The sequence below is a fragment of the Elephas maximus genome, chromosome 7 (genome assembly GCF_024166365.1).
Source record: "Elephas maximus indicus isolate mEleMax1 chromosome 7, mEleMax1 primary haplotype, whole genome shotgun sequence".
Lineage (NCBI taxonomy): Eukaryota > Metazoa > Chordata > Mammalia > Proboscidea > Elephantidae > Elephas > Elephas maximus.
The window spans coordinates 47,156,037-47,178,787 of record NC_064825.1 but is presented as its reverse complement, the minus strand read 5'-3'; the positions used below and the strand labels follow the sequence as shown (position 1 = coordinate 47,178,787).

The 22,751-nt window shown below is 52.5% G+C and overlaps 1 protein-coding gene across 2 annotated transcripts in view; it reads right to left on the bottom strand.

Moving 5' to 3' along the window:
- The window catches only part of ARRB1 (arrestin beta 1), an 87,197-nt gene extending 65,642 nt beyond the window's left edge, over positions 1-21,555 (bottom strand). For both annotated transcript variants that reach the window (XM_049889816.1, XM_049889818.1), the window contains exon 1: positions 21,309-21,555. In XM_049889816.1, the coding sequence (XP_049745773.1) occupies positions 21,309-21,328 (20 nt within the window). In that variant the 5' untranslated portion in view covers positions 21,329-21,555. The remainder of the gene's footprint in view (positions 1-21,308) is intronic.
- Between the last annotated feature and the right edge of the window lie 1,196 nt (positions 21,556-22,751).

The following is a 22,751-nucleotide window of genomic DNA, read 5'->3' as shown; positions in this document are numbered from 1 at the left end:
GTATCATTTTATGTCTTACAGTCCAGTCTAATCTTGATCTGAAGAGTTGGCTTCAGGAATGGTTTTAATTTTGAGCTAACAGAGAGTCGGGGGGCCATGATCTCTGGGGTCCCTCCAGTCTCAGTCAGACCATTAAGTCTGGTCTTTTTACTAGAATTTGAGTTTTGCATCCCACTTTTCCCCTGTTCCATCAGGGAGTCTCTGAAAATTCACCATTTTAAAGTGAACAATTGAGGGGCATTTAGTACATCACAGTGTTGTGCAACCACCTCCATCTACTTTCAAAGCATTTCTATCACTCCAAAGTAAAACCGCTCATCCATTAAGCAGGTTCTCCCTCTTCCTCCCAGCCCCTACCAAACAAACAAAAAAAACCTGTCGCTGTCCAGTTGATTCCAACTCACAGCAACCCTATAGGACACAGCAGAACTGCCCCATAGGATTTCCAAGGAGTGGCTGGTGGATTCGAACTGCCGATCTTTTGGTTAGCAGCCGAGCTCTTAAACACCGTGCCACTAGGGCTCCCCTGCCAGCCTCTAGCAACTACCAAGCTGTGTTTCATCTCTATGGATTTATCTATTCTGGATATCTCATATAAACGGAATTGTATGTGGCCTTCTGTGTCTGGCTTCTTTTACCTAGAATAAAGTTTCGGAGGTTCATCTGTGATACGCGTTGGTACACATGGCAGCATGTAGCAATACTTCTTTTCTCTTTATGACTGAATAATATTCCATCATATGGATAGACCACAATTTGTTCATCTATTCATCTGTTGATAGGCATTTGAGCTGTTTCCACTTCTGACTATTGTGAGTCGTCTAATGCTGCCTTTTAATCTCACCATAACCTTTAAGTGAGAATTACTGTTCTGCCCCCATTTCCCAAAAGATAGCACTGAGGTTCTTTTGTGGTTGAGAAAGTGACTTGGGCCAGATCCCCCGCCTCCTAGACTACAGTGCTCTTCCCTACCATCTCGCTCCCACCAGCCACTCGCTCATCCTGTGCATCACACCTTTCCTGAGCGTCAGTTACCACATGCGGGTCTCTGAGCTGGGGGCTAGTGAGGCCAGGTGGACAGGCTCAGGCTGGCTCCACTACGGCCTGACGTTGCAGAGGCCCAGAAGCTATAGTCCCACCCAATGGGACAGGTGTCAGAGGCCTGGGCACACCATGTCCAAGAGGGGTAGAGGGATAGCAGCAAACACCTTCATTTCCTCCCTGGGTCTGTTTTCCTATCCGTGAAGGGGGAAGAGCAGGAGCCAGCTTCAGAAATCCCATAGCAAGACTGTTAAGTGGAGTGGAAACTGCTGGGCTGGAAAGGGCATCATCACATAACACAGAACTCAGAGCCCTGACGGATGGAGGACATGTGGGAGCAGGATAGACAGCAAGGGTTTCCCTGAGAAGCAATCATTTCATTTCTCAAACATAATGCACTAGAAAAAACACTTCACCAGGAGTCCCTGCTAGCCCTTCCTATTGTGTTACCTTGAGCCAAGCCTTCGCCGAGTCTCCCAGCTCAAAGATCTAGAATTCCAGATTCTAGGTTTGGAGGAGTGAGAGGGCTTTAAAGGACCTTTCCTGCTGAAGATGACCTCTATTCAAGTTATTTCTTTGTATCAGATGGTGTGTCTGACCACTAGAGACCCATACAGGCCACCGCCTTCCTGGCCCTCCATTAAACTGCCTTCTGCCACACATTAGCCTATTAATGGGCCATCCTGGAGGTGAAGGTGTTAGAGTAGAGGCGAACAGCCTCAGCCGAGTCACCAATGATTGCTGCTGCCTTCTCAGACCGCCTGGACACTGAAAGGTTCTTCTTCGTACATGGCAGGAGACAGACACCTATTTGCTGAATGAACAATCCCTCACTGATTTCCCAGCTTCTATACCAGCTGCCATCAAGTCAGTTCTGACTCATGGTGACCCCATGTGTGTCAGAGTAGAACTGTACTGCATGGGGTTTTCAGTGGCTGACTTTTTGGAAGTAGATTGCCGGGCCTTTCTCCCCAAGTGCCTCTGAGTAGGCTTGAACTGCCAACTTTTGGCTAGCAGCTGAGCATGTCAACCATTTGCACCATCAAGGGATTCCTTAGCCTCTCTTTTCTAGTCCACTTATCTACACAGCCACATAGACCCCAGCACTCCCCAGAAAGCTGTGGAGCCTTGGGCAAATTGCTTAACTTCGCTGAGCCTCAATTTTCTCATCTGCAAACAGGGCCTCTACTTCTCAGGTAATTAGGATGATTAAAAGAGAAAGTATATGCACAACACCTCAAGGGTGAAGGAGGAAAGAAAGGCTCTGCATTGGTCCTCGTTGGCACCCCACCACACCCCACCATGCCCTAAACCTCTAATCTCTCTCTGTTCCCAAGGCAAGAGGAAACGGCCCAGCCCCTGGGCTGGCCCCTGGCTGTATGTAAACATTTATGCCAAGCCCAGCCTCCCAAGGACAAGTTATTTGCTTTGCTTGTAATTAATTGCAGAAAGCCCGGCTGGGTAATAAACTCTGCTGGGGAAACATAAACAGTTTGCACAGAGCTCCAAATCCATTGTGAGGCCTGGAGAGAGAAGGTCTGTCAGGGATGGAATGTTCTTCCCAGTCTCAGCCAGAGGCAGAGAGGTGACTGAAGGTCAGAACTGGAAGGACCCCTGGAGATCATTTGAAAACGAGCAGCTGACACTGTTGGGTGCTTACCCTGTTCCAGGCACAGCTGAGTGCTTCATTTATGTGGCATGATTGTTTCCCCCACTTAAAGATGAAGCAACCACAGCTGAAAGAGGCAGGTTGACTTGCCTCAACTAGTAAGCGGCAGGGCAGGGAGTTAAGCCAGGCCTGACTCCAGGGAAGGGGGTGTAAGGGACAGCCATTCATTCAATAAAAATGTCTGTGTGCCCCTGAGCCAGGCACCCTTACCTGGGGACACAGCCCCCGTGGCATTCACAATCCAGAGGGAGAGGTGGACAAAGCTGACTACATAATGACTTGATTCCAGAGACTGTTAAGTGTTCCCTTGCCCTCAGGGTCATAGCAGCAGTTATAAGTGGCCTTTTGTATCCAGTCCCCCAGGAGGAGCACACGGTAGGTGCAGAATGAGTGTGTTTCCTGCTAAAACTTAGGGCCATTTTCTTTGGACCAGTGCAGATTCTCACCACCAAGGTAGTGCAGTTACCATGCCAGGGCTCGGGGGAAGGAGCAATGGACAAGCAAAATACAGCCACTGCCCCCAAGCAGCCCACAGGCCACCTGGGGCACAGACAAGTGCTAAAGGGCAGAGTACGTGGCAGAGCCTGATGAGGGCCATGGGGTGGGGGAGGGAGTGCAGTCAGCATTTATTAAGCACTTACTGTGTGCCCGGAGGAGTCCCCAGGCGGCACAAATGGCTAAGCACCCGAGCACTAACTCAAAGGTTGACTGTTCAAACCCACCCAGAAGCGTCTCAGAAAGAAAGGCTTGGCGATCTGCTTCTGAAAGTTCACAGCCCTGAAAACCCTATGGTGCATAGTTTACTCTGAAACACACGAGGTCGCCATGAATTGGAATCAACTTGACGGTAACTGTATGTGTGTGCGTGCATGCCAGGCATTGTGCTAAGCCATACATTATCTCAGTGAAGCCTCACCACAACCCTATCAGGCAAGGGGAGAGATATTATTATCCCCATTTTAAAGATGAGAAAGCCAAGTTCAGATAAATTGTATGTAACTGTCCCAAGGTCACAGACCTAACAATCTGTAGCAGTAGGATTTGGAACCTACCTGAGTCCAAAGCCTGTGTTCTTTCGCACGGCCCCCATCCCATCTCTACTTCCTCCTCTCCCTGAAGGGGGCACTCATGTTGGAGAGCGACAGGAAGCCACCAAATGCAGCCACCAAGCTACCCTTCGCTGAGTTTGCAGGAGTATCCCAGCAGGAAAGGCCAGCTCAGCCAGCCCTGGCAGCTTCTCTCAGGCACAAAACCAGCCAGACTCCTCAGTCCCTTACTGAAGCAGAAAAGGCCAGCCCAGACTTCACCCTGCCCCACCCCCACAGAAGACCCCATTCCCTTTACAAGATCCCCTCCTAGGCGATGCGTACCTCACAGGTTATAAACACTTTGATCCTGTTAGCTCATCTGACCACCTCACCTAGCAGCCCATATCCTCAAGGCCCAGCCCCAGGCAGGACACACAGCAGGTGAATTCCACAGGGAGCTGACTGACTTAAACCCAGTATAAGGGCGGGCTCACCTGAACCATCTCCACGCAGCTTCCGTCAACATTTAACGAGCTCCTACAACAAGCGTGGGGCTATACCAGGCACTTTCACCTCGGGTACAATGTTTAAAAACCTTTCCACAAACATTCCAGGTAGGTATTACCTCCACGTTGCAGATGAGAAGAAGTAAGGGCAGACAGTTCTTCCCAGTCATACACAGCAAGCAGGCACTGGCAGCTCAGCCTGGGCAGGAACTGGCTCCCCCAGGTGCCTCTCAGGTCCTACCTCAGCGCCGAGGGCTCTAACCATTGACCAGGGCCACGATGTGGGCGTGGACCTCCCTGAGGACTCACAGCAGACATGGTGCCAACATCTCACCCAAAGAACCACCTGTTCAGAGCAGAGGATGCATTCGAGCTTGTAGGCCTGACACTTCCACAGTTTGGAAGCCTTCTTTAACAGAAAAAGAGTACTGAACAAAAATATCTTCCTTTTGCAAATTTCACAAGAACACCTTAGCATGCGGCCCTGGAGCGTGAAGGGCTGAAGCTGAAGCTTCCTCAGCCTCATGGTGAATCCGCCTCTGGGCTGGAGGAAGGGCCCAGAGGCGATCCGAGCACCACACGCCTTCACAAAGGCCCTGCCTCCAGCCCAACAGACAGATGAGGCTCCGGAGGACTTTCCTTCTTCTTGTCACGATTTCCACTGCTACTAAACCCTTCCCTGCAGCCAGTCCAACTCTGTCTGTCTGTTTCTTGCCATGGTTTCAGAAACATAGACCACCTGAGTCCAGGGTTCACTGCAGGGTCTCCGTGCTTACACTGACAGTACCACTGGGTGTCTCTGTGATTCTGGAGCACATCCCAGAAAGGGTCCTCCAGCCCTGGGATGGCAAGGTCAGCCTCCCACCCTGTGCCTGGAACCTTGGGCAGGCAGGAGCAATCCTGTCAAGAATCCCAGCCCCTCACATCTGTAGGGCACAGCACAGTTTGCCAAGTGCCCCCACAGCCCACTTGGCCCACACAACAGCCCTGGGAGATGTGCAGGGCAGGTTTTATTGTCCCTGTTTTTTAGAAGGGCGCAACAAGTAACACTCACTGCATACTTACTATGTACAAGGTAGGTGAAGGGGCTTTCCACAAGTGACATCTCACAGACGCCCTGGGAGGAAAGGCTGTGGAACAGGTAGGGAAACTGAGGCCTCGTTCGGAGTCTCTATACCTCAGCAGGGTGGAAATGGGCTGCAGCCCTGCTCTCCCACATTCCAGCCCGGGCCTCTGTCCAGTCCTGTCTTAGACTACAATGGACACCTCCGAGGGCAGCGGGTAGACATGCTGGAACACAATGAGCCGAGAAGCAAGACTCGCCCCCCCACCGTACCAGCTACCAAGGCAGGGGAGCAGCTAGTGGCTCGTTATAGGTCTTCCTGGAAAAAGTGGGAAGAAACTATTGCCTCTCTCAGGATGAGTCAGAGGAAGAGCAATGGGCCTTGGAGGCCTGAAACCTACTTCAAAGCAATAGCCTCATTAACTCAGGGCCTTATGTTTTCTCCACAACCTGCTAAGCAACAGAGGTCCCCATCCTCACCTCCCACTGTCCACCTGCGGGACCTTTCTGACCTTCAGCTACCTCCTTTCTCACAAAACTACCTCTCCCCTACAAGCCAGCCCCGTCTCCACCCACCACTTGTTCTTGCTTGTCCGAGTCCCACTTCTGTCCTTTACTCATAATTAATTCATTCATACATTCCTTTAACTAACCTTTATGGAGCATCTACTGTAAGGTGACCAACTGTCCCGATTCTCCCAGGACTAAGGTCCCCAAGATGCAGGACCAAGAGAGTTCCAGAAGAACTGGGATGGTTGATTACCCTAATGTACCATGTGCCTGGTGCTGGACTGGGCACTGAGGATACATTGATGAACTGGACATGGTCACTGCCCTCAAGAAGCTTCCAGTCTGAGTGGCTACCACTCAAAAAGAAACCATTGTCACCTGCACCCTGCTCAGCATCTTATCCACATTATCAACCACAACTTTATGAGGAGGGTATTATAAGAAAACTGTGGTATATATAAGAAAACTCATCACCTGCCCAGAATCACAAAGCTATAGGTGACATACCAAGATTTGAACTCAGCCAGTACAACTAGATGGTGCCCCACTAGCACCACTGACTGGTCTGACAGGGATCACAACAGAGGGTTCCAGACAGAGCTGGAGAAAAATGTAGAACAAAATTTTAACTCACAAAAAAGACCAAACTTACTGGCCTGAAAGAGACTGGAGAAATCCTGAGAGTATAGCCTCCAGACAAACTCTTAGCTCAGGAATGATGTCACTCCCAAATTCACCCTTCAGGCAAAGATTAGACAGGCCCATAAGACAAAGCAAGACTAAAGGGGCACAACAGCTCAGGGGTAAGGACTAGCAGGCAGGAGGGGACAGGAAAGCTGGTGATATAGGAAACCCGGTAATACAGGAAACCCAAGGTTGAGAAGGAAGAGTGTTGACATGTCGTGGGTTGTTAACCAATGTCATAAAACAATATCTGTACTAACTGTTCAGTGAGAGACTAGTTTGTTCTGTAAACCCTCATCTAAAATACAATTTTAAAAAAGCAAAGATTTAAGCTCAGATCCAGTAAGACAGATAAAGACAGGTTCCAGCATGAACAACATTAAGATAGAAAAACAAATACATGTCTTATTTAATTCATTTTGTAGCATGTCCTAGGTGTTCAGGAAATGTGTATCAAATGAGGGAGGGAAGAAATGAAATCTATGCCTCATTTAATAATCTTTAGGTTAGAAGATCTCACTCCAGTTCAAAATGTATACATTTCCCATTGCTGGTGAGAATATATAGTGGTACAGCCACTGTGGAAAACAGTTTGGTGGTTCCTCAGAAAGTTAAACACAGAATTACCATAAAAAAAAAAAACACGACCCAGCAATTTCACTCCCAGGTACATACCCAAAAGAATTGAAAGCAGGGACTCAAACATGTACGCCAATGTTCTTGCTCAAAAGCCAAAAGATAGAAAGAACCTAAGTGTCATCAACATTCATAAATAAAATGTGGTATATATGTTTTAAAAAATGTATACATTTCCCTTTTCGAAGTCAGTTTCAGCTGTTTTCTTTCAGCATCAGGGCCAGGAAGGAAGTGAGAAGAGGGAAAGAGTGCTTCTCCTTTGGGTCAGCAGCTCAGGGTTCACTTCCCCCACATTGTGTGTGTGTGTGCATGTTTGCACTCCTGCTTCAAAGCACTTCTGCAAATCTGACCGCACCCCAACTGTGTGCCAGCCCCTCTAAGGAGCTGGGGATCCAAGAGGTAGGAGACATATAAGCTGCCCTCTAGCAGAGTAAACAGATATGGCAATAGCTCACTACAATACAACGTGCCATCATCCAAGCCTGCAAGGTGTTAAGTGAGTCAAGGAGGAGGGGAATTCATTCAGCCTAAAAAGAGAGCAGAGTCAAAGGAAGGCTCCACAAAGGAGGCACCATGCTGAGAGCACATAAAATGAAGCCAGCACAGGTGTTCAATGGAACTGCATGGAGGTGACTTCAAGTTCAACCCTAAAATATAAGCAAAATTTCACCAGTCAGAGGCGGAAGGGCATTCACGCAAAGAGACCAATTTGAGCAAGGGCACAGAGGTGTGGAAAGTACAAAGCCTATTGAGGAACAACAAAAAAGTCAATGTAGCCAGAGAGTTGGGTGTGTGGTGGGAAGGTTGGGAAACCGGCATGGGAAGGACGTTTGGGGCAGATCATGATGGGCTTCAAGTGCCATCTAAAGAACGTGGACTTTCCTATAGGAGACAGGGAGGTTTGTAAACTGGAGAAGCACCTGGGCAGACATGAATTTCAGAAAGATTATTCAGCCAATAAGAGGCTCAGAGATGTCTTGGGGGGTTTAGACTGAGCAAAGGGACACCAGCTAGAAAACTACTGTAATAGTCCAAGCCAGGAATGGGAATTGAACTGAGTCGGGGCAGTGGGAATGGGGAAAAGGAAAGTACTTTGAGAGACCTGCATCCACCTCCATGCATGGTGAGTGCCCTGAGCGAGGGCTGCCAGGACGCTCAGCACACTGCCAACCCAGCACTACACGCTGATGGAAGCTGGGGCTGGTGGGAGTGGGCTGGCCTGTGGCCTGGGTCAGGACTCAGCCTGGGGCCAGGTCATGGTTCTTTGGAAATTCTTACTACTAGGAAGTTTGCTCTGACCATGTTATTCCTGCAAAATTGTGAACATCAGCGCTTGCTGGGCTATTTCAAGTATGCATGCTGACTCGCTGCCCCTGGAGTCAGGACTCAAATTAATGTGAGAAATGAATGTGTGCATATTAACCACTTGATTATGATGTGGAATCATCTTTGTCATTTTTAGGATATTAAAAAAAAGAAAACGACTCTTGCAAAAAAAAAAAAAGTTATCACTGAGTTTAAAAATGCCTGCCGGTTTCTTCTACCTGCTCTGGGGCTACCTAGACCGACAATAAAATCAACCATTTGGTAATCCCTGCTAATGTGCTGGGCACTTCCATTAGCACAGATACAACAGAGAAAGGACTGAGACATTAGTCCCCAAGGCTGAAACACTCGCCTGAAGACACAAAGCTACAGGCAGAGGGGAGGTGAGAACCTCAGCCCTCTCCGCTGGCCACTCGGCCTCGATGTTACCAGAGACGGCCCTCCAGAGCTGTAGGGCCCCTGGGAGCCTCTGGCTGCCGGTCCACAGCCCCAACCCAGAGCCATTTCTCATAAGACATGGCTTCCTGACTACTTCAGGTCCATTGGCTCCCCTGGTAAGAGTCCTCAGCGCTGGCCGCAAAAGGGCTCTGTGGGTCTCCTTTGCTGAAGAGACACCTTTGTCTCCATACAGCTGCCGGGCAGATCCCACTTTCCACGTGCCCACGGTCTCCTCATACACCTGCCCCATTTCCTCTGTCCGGGCCCAAAACATTCACTGCCGTGCCGTGTGGCAGAACTGCATTTTCCACCCTAGGTATTTTGTCCTAAAGCAGTCTGCGCTCCCAGGACACCCCTGACTGGCAGCAGGTGAAGCCAGTGCCCGACATTGTGCCTGGCACGTGGTGGGTTCGCAAACATCCCATGAAGGAAGGAAGTCAGCCCTGGATGAAAATGTCTGTCACAGAGACACAGCCAAAACAAGTGACACCCCGGATCACCCCAAGTTCACCTTCACCTGCTCAGATGTCCCCTCTTCTGAGGAGTTGCCTCTGACCCTTAACCACTGGGCTTCCTCTGCCCCCAGTGTAAACTGACCCCCATTCCCCAACTTGTGATGTTGTGATGATCTCTTTCCTCATCAGCCTCTCCCCCAAAACACTGTAAGTACCACGAGGGCGGAGACTTACCTGTTTCCTCTTTGTATCTCGAGTGCCCAGCACAGGGCCTAAGATGTGGTAGATACTCAGAGATGTGTTTGCTCATGCAACTGCCTCTGGAGGGCAGGGGTGGTTGGGTAGAAAGGATATAGACCAGCTCTGCAAACTCCTACCCGGGGGACCCCAAAAGGTACTATCCCAGGTCATCATGTTCCTGCCACTCCAGGATCCAGGAGGGCCAGACCCCCAGCCTCTGGGAAAGGGTATAGTGTTAGGTGGGAGACAGAAGTGGAACGTCTCCTTAAGTCACCTTCCCGCTAGGAGAGAGACACGTCACTGTGGTGGGCCAGGTGACTTCAGGGGGTGTGCCTTACGTGGAGGTATGGACCTGGCACGCAGTAAGTGCCAGAGAAATGCTTGTGGAACTAAAGGGGAAAACTGAAAAACGCTGGATATTTGTCCCTCTGGCAGCAGAGAGGCCAGCTACTCTCTGGGGGCAGTTTGCAGGCAAATTGTCTCAGAACAGGGCCTGTTTCCTCTAATGAGGCCTCTCCCCTTTGCAGCTCTGCTCCCAGGAGTGTGGGAAGGAGAGGGAGGGAGGCAGGGCTCAGAGCCAACCCCAGTGGCCTGCACTAAAGAAGCACAGAGTTCTTCATGGAAATGGTGTGGGCAGCACGTACCAGTTCCCCTTCCCAGGCAGGGGGACGATCACAGTGACCTTTTGGGCTCAGTAATTCTGAGCAAGACAGCACCTTCTCCGAGACCCCTCTGGGGAGGAACGGAGGAAAGAAGCCTGGAGTCATGCTGTGTTATGTAACCAGCTTCCTTGGAGTCAGAGGCCCTGGCATGTCACAGCCCAGCACTCAGCACCAAGAGCTAGGGTAGGGCGAGGTGGCTTTTCCCCTCTTTTGCTACCTCTCCTCCAGACCTCCACAGCAGCCACACAGGCACCTCCCGCCTGGGGTTGGGAACCAGGAAGGGCTGTTGTTTTTTGAGTGTGTGAAACAGTGGTCCACTGGCTTCCCTGGCAGAAAACCAGGCTCTGGGCTCTATACCAGGGGCTGGGGGTGGGGGTCGGGGTGCTTAGGGAGAGATACCTGAGCCAAGATGCCAAGGAGGTCCACAGCCCCCTGCCCCAGGCTTCCTGTTCACCAAGCTCTCCCCCACTTTCTCCTAGAGAATCTGCCGTGGATGATGGGCCAAGATGGAGAGGGCCAGGGCTGCCCCAGCACTACACTGCTCCTGTCCCTCTCAGCCTTGGGCAATCTCACTTCCATTTCCTGCCATCATCTAAGCTTCTCCTCTGGCGCAACAAAGCTTCCCAACCCCTGGGACCCAGGTGTATGCACAGTCCTGGCTAGATCAGGGAAGGGGTACAGAGAGGAAAGAATGGGGGTGGTGGGGTGGGGCAGGGGGAACTACAGAGACAGAAAACCAAGAGATCCCCTCCCAGTCTTGAATAATAATGACCTTTTATCAAGCCCTTACCCTATGCCTGCTAAATCTTCACAACAACCCCATTCTGTTATTACATCTATTTCCCAAATGAGAAAATTGAGGCCCAGAGAGCTTAAGACCCTTGCCCAAGGTCACTGAGCTAGTGAGCAATAGAGCTGAACAGCAAGGCTGGGTCTGACTCTAATCCATTTTCAAACCGTGGGCTCTGCTCTGGGGAACCCCTCCCCTACACCCTGGGGGTGCTACTTGGGAAATTCCTAGACAGGTGGAAAAGACCCTGCCAACCCTTGGAACAGTCACTTGCTGAGGACACTTTTTGGGAACCACAGGGCAGTCGTGAGGACAGGGCAGAGACAGAGCATAACCGAGGTCCAAGGACAGGTTGTCCTGGGGGAGGTGAGCCTGCCCTGCTACCACCAGAAGTCTTCCCCTGCGATTAACCTACACCAACTCAGTCTCAGGCTAGATCAGACCGCATACCATCTCCCCTTCTAGGAGACCTAGAGGCCAGCTGTCTGCCTACACCTGCCTGCCTCTGTTTTCCATCCTTTCCTCTTCCAGCTACAGGACAGAGAAGGAAAGAATCCTGCTTGACACATAGAGAAACTGAGCCCCAAAGAGGGGAAGCAGCTTGCCCATGGCATCACGGGAACAACAATGGAGTACTGAAGGTCCCTGTATCCCAGGCCAGAGCCCCTGCCCTCTATTGATCTCACTTGGGTGCTGTCCCCTGGTAACTTTCTCTCTGCATCTGTCTGTCTCTCTCCCTGTCCCCCCACTCTCTTTCCCCACTTCCTGCTTCCCTTTCCTATCTCTGCTTTGCAGGCTGAGTCTCTAAACCCTCCTGAGTCTCTCTTCCCCTCCCTCTCCCATCTCCTCCAAGCTTCCCTCTTCCCTCCACTCCTCTGGGCCAAGGAGCAATTCTTGGGTAGTTTAATTAGCTGATTATGACCGCAGCCTGCTGGATCCAGTGCCCAGAACTCTGGCCCCAGTAATTAGGTGGGTTCTGAGTACTTGCCCAGTGGGAAACCAATGGGGAGTTCCATGGCCAAGGGAGGGCTCTCCAGCTGCATAAAGAGCTCTTTGATCACCGGTGGGTCATTAGAAGCCATGGTCCCCTTCTCAGGCCAGGTCAGACCACACTAGAACCACTGTAGCCAGAACCAGATGTCCACCCTAAAGAGAGGAACCCCTACTCCCCCATACTACTACCCAGGCCTCACAAAGTCTAGGTGAACACTTGAGGATGGGGATGACGGACAGAGCCCACCCTCTGGGGGTGAGGGAGGGAATGGTTCCATGGCTGGGGCACTTATTTATAATCCTTTCAAGTTTCAGCTCAGGGATCACCTCCTTCAGGAAGCCTTCTCTGAGTCTCCAGGCTGCATGAGGCCCCTCATCCAGGCTCTCACCACCCCCTGTGCTTCCTTCACTCCATCATCTGATGAGCATAGATTAGAAGCTGATTAGCCTAGTGGTTAGGATCTAGGAAGAACCAGATTTCCCTGTTTCAGAGCCTAGCTCAAATCTCTGTGTAGGATTTGGACACAGAGAAAAGCCAGGATGGCATTCTATGTTGTGGGAAAAGCAGGAAGAAAGGCACAGAGGCTGGCAGGGGTCACCAATCCCCTTGCCAGGCATTCTCCTAGAAAGGCAAAGTTGGTCATCTAGTGACACCTCCCCTCCCCGCTTAGGTCATCAAGATTAATCTAATTCCTGTGGCTCTGGACCATTTTAGATATTTTGAAATCCGCAGCGATGTCTCATGGTCCTTACCAGCTACACTGTCCACCCCTCAACTATATCTTCTCCCAGGGAAACACCTACATTCAGCTTCCTTCACTTAGCAAATATTTATGGAGCTCAGTGCCATGCCAGGTCTGCACAGGTGCTGGGGACACGTGGACCAAGGCCAAGTGTCCTTGAGGTGTTCCTGGCATCATACAGAGAACATCACAATTGTACAAATAACCAGGACCCAGGCAGGCAGGGAAGGATAAGTGCCACGAGAGGGACAGATGATGGCAGAAAGGTCACAAAGCACTTGCACGTCAACGAGGGCTTCCTGGAGGAAGGAACCATGTGTGACCCATGCCTTGAAGAACAGGAAGGGCATTGTGTAGGGTCAGGTAACCGACGACATAATGAGGGCCAATGATAAGACAGACTTGTGCGGAGCCCTTTGGGGTCTCATACATGCATCAGTGTCCCTCCTGGTTGCATAGCCTTTCACAGTCTGGTGAGCGGGGCAGACCCAGTAAGAGGTCATCCTAAGAGCTAACACTCACATAACACTGTGCCAGGGGCTAGTCCACATGGTTTACATATTTTAACTCATTTAATCCTTACAACAACCTAGGCACAGGCACTATCACCACTACATTTTACAGATGAAGGAAGTACAGCAGAAAAAAAAAAAATTTTTTTTTTTTTTTAAATAATCATTTTCCCCTAGCTAGGAAGGGGCAGAGTTGGGTTTGAAACTGCGAAATCAGGTTCTTCCTGGATCCTAACCACTAGGTGGTGAATCAACCTCTGATTTATGCTTCTCAGATGATAGAGTAAAGGAAGCACAGGGGGTGATGGGAGTGCAGAGGAGGGGCCCCATGTAGACTGGAGACACAGAGAAGGCTTCCTGGAGGAGGTGATCCCTGAACAGAATCTTGAAAGGAAGAGGGGGAAGGGTGTTCATATGGAGGGAACAGCCTGAGCTGAGTTAAATGAAACCACGAATGACCTTTCAGTTACTACAGATACTTTGACATTCCGGGAAGGGCAGGAGGCAGCAGATGAGATCCCAGAGGTGGAGTGTTCCTGGCTCGAGAACCTGATTCCATGGGAGAGAGCATCACTCTTTCAAGCAGGAGTTGACCCCTTCCTAGCCTTCAGCACTTCCACCCCACCCCCATCCACTGCTCCACAGTCGGCCTTGGTCCCACTGGTCTGTAGTAGGTGCCTGAGCTGCCCCGCTCCACTGCTGGCCCCCCCAGAAGAAAGGTCATCCTCCAACCCACCAGAACCTCCTAGAGCATAGAAGGCAGGTGACTCAGGGAGAACGGCCTCACACATGCTGGTGGACTTGACTTCCAGAGGGACACCAGGACCCAGAGAGGGTCATTTCTGTGCCCAAGGTCACACAGCAATGAGTAAGCATGAGCACATACCTCTGGGACCCTCCTGAGATGGTGTAGTCCAGCGGTCCACTCCTCACCCCCTCCTCTGGTCCTTTGCCAACACTTGTCCATGTCCACTGATTGTACAGGCTGGGGGAGGTGGGGAAGCTGCTAAAGGACCAACAGGACTCTCTGTGCAGCTGGAGGCCCAGGGCCAGCATGAGAGGGACTCCTGCCTCACCTAGACCCACACCCACTCTGAGCCCTGAACAACATAGTCTCTGGACCTCTGGGTGAACCCTGCAAGGCCACTGAACAGCCTGGATGTTGAACTTGCCTCCTACTGACTGACATTGGCCCATAGCATGCTACTTACTTGAGGCTCTTTACACCAGCAGACATATCCCTCTCCAGCGGTAGGGGGACCTATGGTCAGTTGTGGTCTCACCCCACAGCCTGGCCCAGCCTGAGACAGAGGAAAAGTTGCTCAGTTGCTGTGGTGACCTCAGTCACACAGAACACCAGGAAACTGTCTCGTCCCGTTCCTGGGACCTGGCCTCCTAGGGCCCTTGTCTGGCATGAGCTTTCTTAGGAAGGAACAAGCAGTCCCTCTGAATTGGGACTAAAGATGGGGCCAGTCCCAGGAAGGAGGCCCGTCTCCTGAGAGATGACCCAGCCAGGGCCTCTTGGGGAGGGAGAGAGGGCGCTGGGACAAGAGTCCTTTGTTCCCCTCTCAAAAGCAGCTACCCTGTCCTGCCCACCCTCTGTTCTACACCCCCCTCCTAAGACTCAAGCCAACTCTGGGGCATGACTCATCCTGCACTCAAGAAGGAGGGTGGGAGGCTGCCCAGGAACCAACAGAGATGATACCTGTTCTAATCCCAGGACTTGTGCAGGAGACATGGCCTCACCTTCGGAAACCCCCACTCTGATATGGGAGAATGGCTCCCACCTACAGGAGCTTGTCTGATGGAGAAGACATAGGCCTCATCCTCAGAGGCACCCAGTCTGATGGGGAAGAAATGGTCCCCATCTTCAAAAATTCCAGCCTGATGGCAAACACACAGCCTCTTCCATCAGCTTCCACTCGGATGTGGAAGACATCCCCCCTTAGGAGTCCTCAGGCTGATGGGGGAGAGACAGACCTCATCACCAGAAGCCCCATTCAGATGTACAACTCCCCCAGGAGTTTCCAGTCTGATGGAGGACTCCTGACCCCACCCCCCAGCTCCCAGTCTAATGATGTTTCATCTGGTGGGAAACATGGCTTCCTTCCATCCTTAGAAAGACCTAATTTCACACTTAGGGAGGCCTTGGGCTAAGAGCAGAGGCAAGAAGGGAAAAAAGAGTTCAGTCCAAACCCCAACAAGCCTCTGCCAGGCATCTCCTATAAACCAGACCAGGAGGGAGATAGTGGAGCAACCAACAGGAAATAAAAATAGCTGGAACCACAAGGAGCTCACCAATTGGGGAACACAGACACCTGGGGTGTGAACAAAGCGCCTTGAGAGCTCCACCACTCCAGCCCCCAAGGCCTGCTTGCCAAGGCGGCACATACCTCAGCGGCCTCTCCCCTCACACTCCCGCACCTGCACCCAGTACCTGCACCTGTGCAGACACTCGTCCTTCTGTCCAGAACACCCTCGCCCACCTAGGCTGTCCTCAGGCTCCAGAATCCAGCTCAGGGTTCACCTCCCCCAGGAAGCCTTCCCCAAGGCCCCCAACCAGGGTTAGATGCCCCTCCTTTCAGAGCTCAGCACCGCCTTGCCCTGTGACCAACTCACACTGCCCCTGATGTGCGTCCCCCCCACCACTACCTTTAGAGTCTTTTGTGCTGAGCCTAGGAGGAATGCAGGCAGCAGGCTTCTGCCTCAGGCCACAGGCCACAGGCAGAAGAGGGGGTGGATGGGATGGCCCCTCCCAGATCCCCATCACCCCCAGCCCAGGGCCGCACACCCTGCCTCCAAGAGGCCTACCCCCAGCTCCAGGCATGCAGAAAAACAGGGTCCTGTCCTATATGATAGACAACGATGCTGGTGAGGAGTGAACTTCGTGGCTCAAGTAGACACACGAGACTATGCGGGTGACTCCTGTCTGGTGGCCAGATAAGAAGGAAGAGGGGGACAGGAGTTGGTTGAATGGACACGGGGAGTACAGGGTGGAGAGGAGGAATGTGCTGTCTCATTAAGGGGAGAGCAGCTGGGAGTGCACAGTGGGGTGTGTATGGCTTTTTGTATGAGAGACAGGCTTGATTTGTAAACTTTCACCTAAAGCACAATAAAAAAAGAAAGGGGGTCCTTTCGCCTCTCCCCCTCCTCTGCCTGTTGCAGTCCGGCTCTACCCTCACCAAAATCCCTCTCACCAAGGTCACCAGTGACTGCCTTCTGGCTAAATTACAGGGGCCTTTCTCAAGCTCATCCACTGTTGGTCCTTCCCTGCTTTTTTGCTCTCAGGACACAGCCTCCCCTCAATTGCCTCCTACCTCTCTGGATGCTCCTTTTCTACCTCCTATTGGAATCCTTTGTATCTTATCTGCTCTATCCAAGGCCTCCACTGTCCCTGACCATCTTCTTTATGTACTTTATACGCTCTCCTGTACCATGTCATCCACTGTCCGAAGCCAGCTGCCATCTCTACCCTGAAGACTCAAATCCCTGTCTTCCACCCTGACTCCTATCCTGAGATCCAGACCCATCTATCCAGCTGCCTCCCTGTATCTTCCCCAACAGCCTAAAGCTGGCTGCCCTAGCTCCCTCACCAACGTGCCCCTCCCTGTAGGCCCTAGTGAGGTAGTCAGCATGGTTACTCTGGCATCAGTAGAGGGTGGCCTGGTAGAGGCCAGGAGGCCATGACTCCCACCCAGCCTGTTCCTCCAATACCACAGCCCTGAGGTGAGCTGTAACCAGCTCACCTTGGCAAGCCCAAGGCTTGGGATCCCTGAAAACCCATGCTAGTGGGAAGGCTTTGGCAAGGAGGCCCAAACTTGGAAGAAAGAGGGCTATGGAGAAGTCTGAAGTGCAGAGGCCAGCCAGAATTGGGGATCAGATACAGTGGGCCAGGCTCAATGCTCCTGCTCCTAGTAGCCCCAGGAGCAACTCTGGCCAAAGCCACAGGACTTCCCCATATTGCAGCCCAGATGGGTCACACTGGACATAACCACCGAGAGAGACGACAGCCAAGGTTCACAGAGAGCTGGTGATTACATGTTCCCATCACACCCGCACTCTTCCCCTCTCCCAGAAAAAAGAAGAATTCATAAACATCTGCAGGAAAGGAAATTCCAGTCCATCCCATTGCCTCTCAGGAAGTTCCTCCTGCTGTCTAAATCTGATCCTTCATGCTACCAATCGAGTTGGTGGAAACATCCCAGTAGGGACGTACAACTTGAGGCTAGGGGTGCAGTGGTAGGCCAACTGTGAACCAGACAAGCTCCCCTCCTTTGGGACAAAAGTGTGGAGCAGCAGATAGTTTTGTGGACAGACAGGCCTAGGTTCAACCCTCACTGGCTGAATGACAATGGGCAAGTTATCTTGCCTCTCCTAGTTTGTCCCTTGTCTGTAAAATGGGAACAACAATCCCTACTTTAACTGGATCATTGGGAGAATCAAATGAGATTATGCATATAAATCTCCTGACACATACCAGAGACCCACCACAAGTCCAGTCAACAAGCAAGACTGACAGATTCCACCTTCTTAATATTTCTTCTCAGCTCCATCCTGCCCAGAGCCTTAGTTCAGATCTCATCTTCTCTCAGGTTCCTCCCCACCCTCCTCACTGGTCCCCTGCTTCCAGCCTTCCCCTCCCATCTACTCTCCATGCTGCTGCCAAAGGCATCTCTCTGAACCAAAAATCTGCTCCTATCCCTCCCCTGCCTCACACTCTTCTCTGAATCACCACTGACTTCAGGAGAAAATTCTCTCTCCTTACTTTGACATTCCGGGCAGCGGGTGACTGGCCTGTGCTTACCTCCTAAGGCCCATCCACCACCCCCAGCCCAGCCCCCAGGCTGCACTTGTTGTTTCATGCCTCCAAGCCTCTACACATCTGTACCCTCAGCCAGGAGTGACGGCCCCAGTCCTACCCCCTGGCCCCCTTATCCTTCTAGACGAACTCAGTAGCTCCAAGGCCACCTCCTTCCCAGGAAAGCTCCCTTCACCATGCCCGCTGCCCAGGTCTGGGTTGGGGACTCATCCTTAGGCCTTCCATGGTGCGTGTCACCCTGCATCATAATCACCTGCTTTGTAGGCGGATGGAGTCAGTCATCTCTGAACCCCAGGCCCTGGCACTCAGAAGGCTCTCGGTCAGCATTTGTTGGAAGAATGTATGATTGGTTTCAGAGCACCTTGTTATAGCAATCATCATAATAGCTACACTGGATTAGTCCCATTCAGGTCTTTGTCTCTTTCACCCTTGGTCCTGGGAGTTCCTAGAGGTCAGTGGCAGTTTCTGATTAATTTGTATTGTCACTTTCATACAGGGGGTGCAATCTGAGGCAGAGGGATGCACGTGATGGCTCCTGATCCTTAGAGTATTGGGTATTGGCAGTTTCCTCTTCTAAGTCATCAAGTAGAATCCTAAGGCTTAGGAAACAAGGCAGGGCATGGCCCATTATTGATTTTGCCCTTTTCTACCAAATTACTCAGATTACCTGTCTGGAAAGGGAGAGAGAGGCCTCCTGGGACTGTGGTGGTGGCTGAAGGGAGGATCATCTGGTGGAGTTTAGCCAGGCCTTGGCTCTAGACTTCAGTCAGGGCCATCTTTCCTCCCAGTGGATTCAGTAAGCGCAAGGAATCCACACACTGTGAACTCAATAAGCACAATTCACAGCTCCAATTTACAGATGGGAAAACTGAGGTCCAGAAAGCTGAAGGCAATTGCCCAAGGTCCCCGAGTTTCTGTACCGAATTAGAGGCACAGTGGAGGAGTGATGGAAAAAGCCCTGGCTCCAGAGACAGGGTCTCCAACAGGTGCCCATTGGGGCCTGACTGCTCATGGTGAACGCATTCTGCCAACAAGCCAGCAGGGGAGCAATGACACTTCTCCCCAAGTCACCAAGAGGCAAACCAAGGCCCAAGAGGGGCTGAATCACCCTGATCATGAAGCAGCACTGGCGGAACACAGGACAGGAGCTATGACTCCTGGCCCCCACTGTGTCCTGCAGGGAGAACGCAGGAGTCACACACCCTCCTGCTGAGGACAGACAGCTGGACACAGTGCTGGCCAGGCCTTCTTTGATGGAGAGTAGCCGTCAGGGTGAATGCAGATGCTCTGTGACCTTTCGCAGCTTCCCCCATAAGCCTGGGCCCCACACACAGAGCAAGGTACGCCACCCTGTCTCCCCAACCCAGGGCCCATGAGGGGCTTGGCAATGCCCAAAAGGGAGCCACAGAGAAACAGAGCAGGTGGGTTCCAGCCTCTACCCTGCCTCTGACCCCTCTTGACCTTAGGCAAGCCAGGTGACCTCTCTAATGCTCCAGTTCATCTTTTGGAAAACGGGAAAAGGAAAATTAACCTCCTGGAAGAGCTGTCAGGAGAATGGTGGAGAAGCAGTTTCTAAACACTAAAAGGATAAGTTATCTCTGAGCCTCAGTTTCTTCTTCCAGAAAATGGAAATAATTTCTGTAGGACCTTTCTCCTGCTACTGAGATCTCAGAAGGCAGTGGGTAAGAAACTGCTTTGTCAGTGGTCCGGAAGGTGACGACCACTAGTGCGGTTTCTCTCTAGTCCGTTAGCTCCTTCCGGGAAGGAATGCATCTTGCAAGTCTTTGACCCCACACTGTGCCTAGTACACAGTAGGCTCTCAATAAATAATTGCTGGAAAGAAGGAGAGAGAGGGAGGGAGGGCTGAGGGAAAGAGAATGGAGGGAGGGAGGAGGGGGGGAGAAGTGGGACCGGGGATAGAAGGTAAAGAAGGGACAATTGAAAAAGTCCAAGTAGCAAAAAGGGGTAGGAAAGAGGAAGAGACAAGGGAGAGACTGCTAGCAGAACCTAAGGGGGCGGAAAGAGTGGTAGAGATAGAAGCAGGGTGACAAAGCTGAATACCAGACCAGGGCTTGTCTTGGTCCCACAGGGCTGTTCCCAGGGGCTACCTTGCCCCAGCCCCCGCCCCTGCCCCTTTTGTCCCAGTTTCCCGTTTCAGATGCATAACTTCTCTGGTTCCTAGTCTAATCTTCTAGGGCAGGCTCCTATCTAGGAGCCCCTCTCCCCATCTCTAGCTCAAAACAGATCCTGGCCAGCCACCCCAGGCCTCAGGAGGTCAGAGGGAAAGGAAAAGAGTCCATAGGACCTGTTTTTCCCAGGCTCCAGGCGAGGCGCCCCCACCCTGTGTGATGTATATGTGTTTCCATTTCTTACCATGTGGGGACTGGAGGGAGTGTGTCAGCAGCCCCGTGGTCGCTTGCTGGTGCCTATGGGGTGCCAGTCTGTGTGGGCATCAGTCTGACGTGTGTCTGTGTGGGTCAGTGTTGGTGTGGTCTTGCGTTCCACCGTGTTGGTGAGATCTGTGCTAGCACAGGTGTGTCTGGTCAGTGAGGGTGACAACGCGTGTGCCAGTAAAAGTATTACAGTGAGTGCAAGTGACAGTGTGCATGTGTGTCACTGAGGGCCAATGTTTGTGCGCCAGCATGAGGTATTAATGTTTCTATGTTTAGGTGTGTACCCACCTATGCCAGCATGACTGTCAGCATGAATGTGTTGCCAAATGTATACCACAGTGTGTATCTGGGAGTGTGTGACAGTGTGTCACTATATGTGATAAGTGTGTGACAGTGGATGTCATTGTGTGTGCTGTCATGAGTGTGCCCATGAGTGCGTGTGCCCCGTGTGTCCACATGAGTGTGTGCCATTGTGTGTCAACCTGCCCCCATGCGTCTCTGCGCCTGCCTGGCCAGGGCTGGGTGTCAGCGCGTGAGTGAGTGTGTGTGTGTTTCGGTAAGGAGCCGCGAGGCAGCTGGGGCGGCCCGGTCCTCACCCTCTGGGTACCCCCGCCTGCGGCCCCTGCCAGTGACCACACAAGAGACCCCTGGCAGAGGTGAGCAGGGTCCCGCGGACTCAGGCGTCAGCGGTCCTGGAGTGACTGCAAACGCAGCGCCAGGACGCGGACTACAACCTTCGCCTCTGCTATCGCCTAGGCCGCCCCCCCCGCGCGCCAGACCAGGCCACCGATAGCACTCACCGTGTCCCTTTGTCGCCCATGGTCCGTGGCGGCGGCAGGGAGGTCCACGGCTTCAGCGTACCGGCTGGAAAATCCCCGGCCGGCAGGAGGAGTGCGGGCCAGCCCGCTCCCGACTGCCTGCTCCGCCTCCTCTGCTCGCCCGGCCACCGCCTCCTCCCCCGCCCTCGTCCAGGTCCCCGCCTGCAGCCCAGCAGCGCCGCGCCGCGCAGAGCCCGGGCCGCGGCCAGGGGCGTGGAGCCGACCGGGGTGTGTCTGTCCGTGTGTGTGTGTGTGCGTGTGTGTATCTGTGTGTGAGTGCGTGCGTGTGTGTGTGTGCGCGCGCGCGCGCGCGCGTGCACCGCCCAGAGAGCCGCGAGGGCAGGGCAGCGATACACGTCAGGGCCCCGAGGTCTGCATTTGCCGGTATACAAGGGTGCGTGCCCAACTGTGTGCGCGTACGTGTGTGTGTGCGTGAAGATACACGCCGGCTTGGGTATATGTGTGCGGTGTGTGCACACGAGAGTATATGCCGCCTTGCAGTGCGTGGACACGGCGGTGTGCGCGGGCCTATTTGGGAGTGTATTTGTGTGGATGGAGGAGTGTGCACGTCTTCATGCAGTTGTGCGTGTGTACGCACTGCCGTGGGTACTAGTGAGCTGTCCCGCGCACACTGGAGACAGCCTTTGTGTGTGCTTGTGGGTGGAAGCCGAAGGTCGGCGCACCCCGGGGCCAAGCCCCTGGCGGCGCCCCCCGGCGGGGGTGAAGGGAATTGGCTTGAGACTCCGCATGCCTGGCAAGGCCCTCGCCCTATGCAACCCCCTACTTGAGAGATAACACCCAACCACCCAATAGAGGCAGGAAGAAGGGACAGAGAGGGCAGGCGAAAACAACATCGATATTGGGGAACTGATGAGGGTGGAAGGGGGCGGGAGGCGAGCAGGGCAGCGGGAAGAGGAAGCTGTGAGAGGAGGAGATAAGGAGTATGTGAAGGGAGCAAAGAACCTTCGGGGCTGCGAGCCAGGAGGCTGGCCTGGCCCGGTAGCATCGTGGAAGGCGCTCTGGTCCAGCTCCACCACCAGCTGTTGGTGACCCTGGACAACAGGCCTCTCAGTGCCAACTTCCAAATCTTTAAAGTGGGAATACCAATACTGTCCCTCAGAATTGTTCATAGATTTTAAAAATTTGCTTGTGTTTGCCGGACTCCCCCTGAGGGCCTGGCACACGGTAGGTACCCAGTAAATGTTGGCTCATCCCTCTCCAGACTTCTTGGTGTCCAGGGAAATGGCTGGCTGAGACCCTGATTTGTAGGTAGTGGGAGAGTGTGAGGTCTTTTCCACCCCCGCTCTGCTGGGATTTGGCTAATTGGCCCTGATGGGTCCCTAATATTGGCGTATTAGTGGGAGGAAAGGAAGCTATCATTTACTCTGATGCGATTGTGGGTCTGTAAACATCTCCTGTAATTAT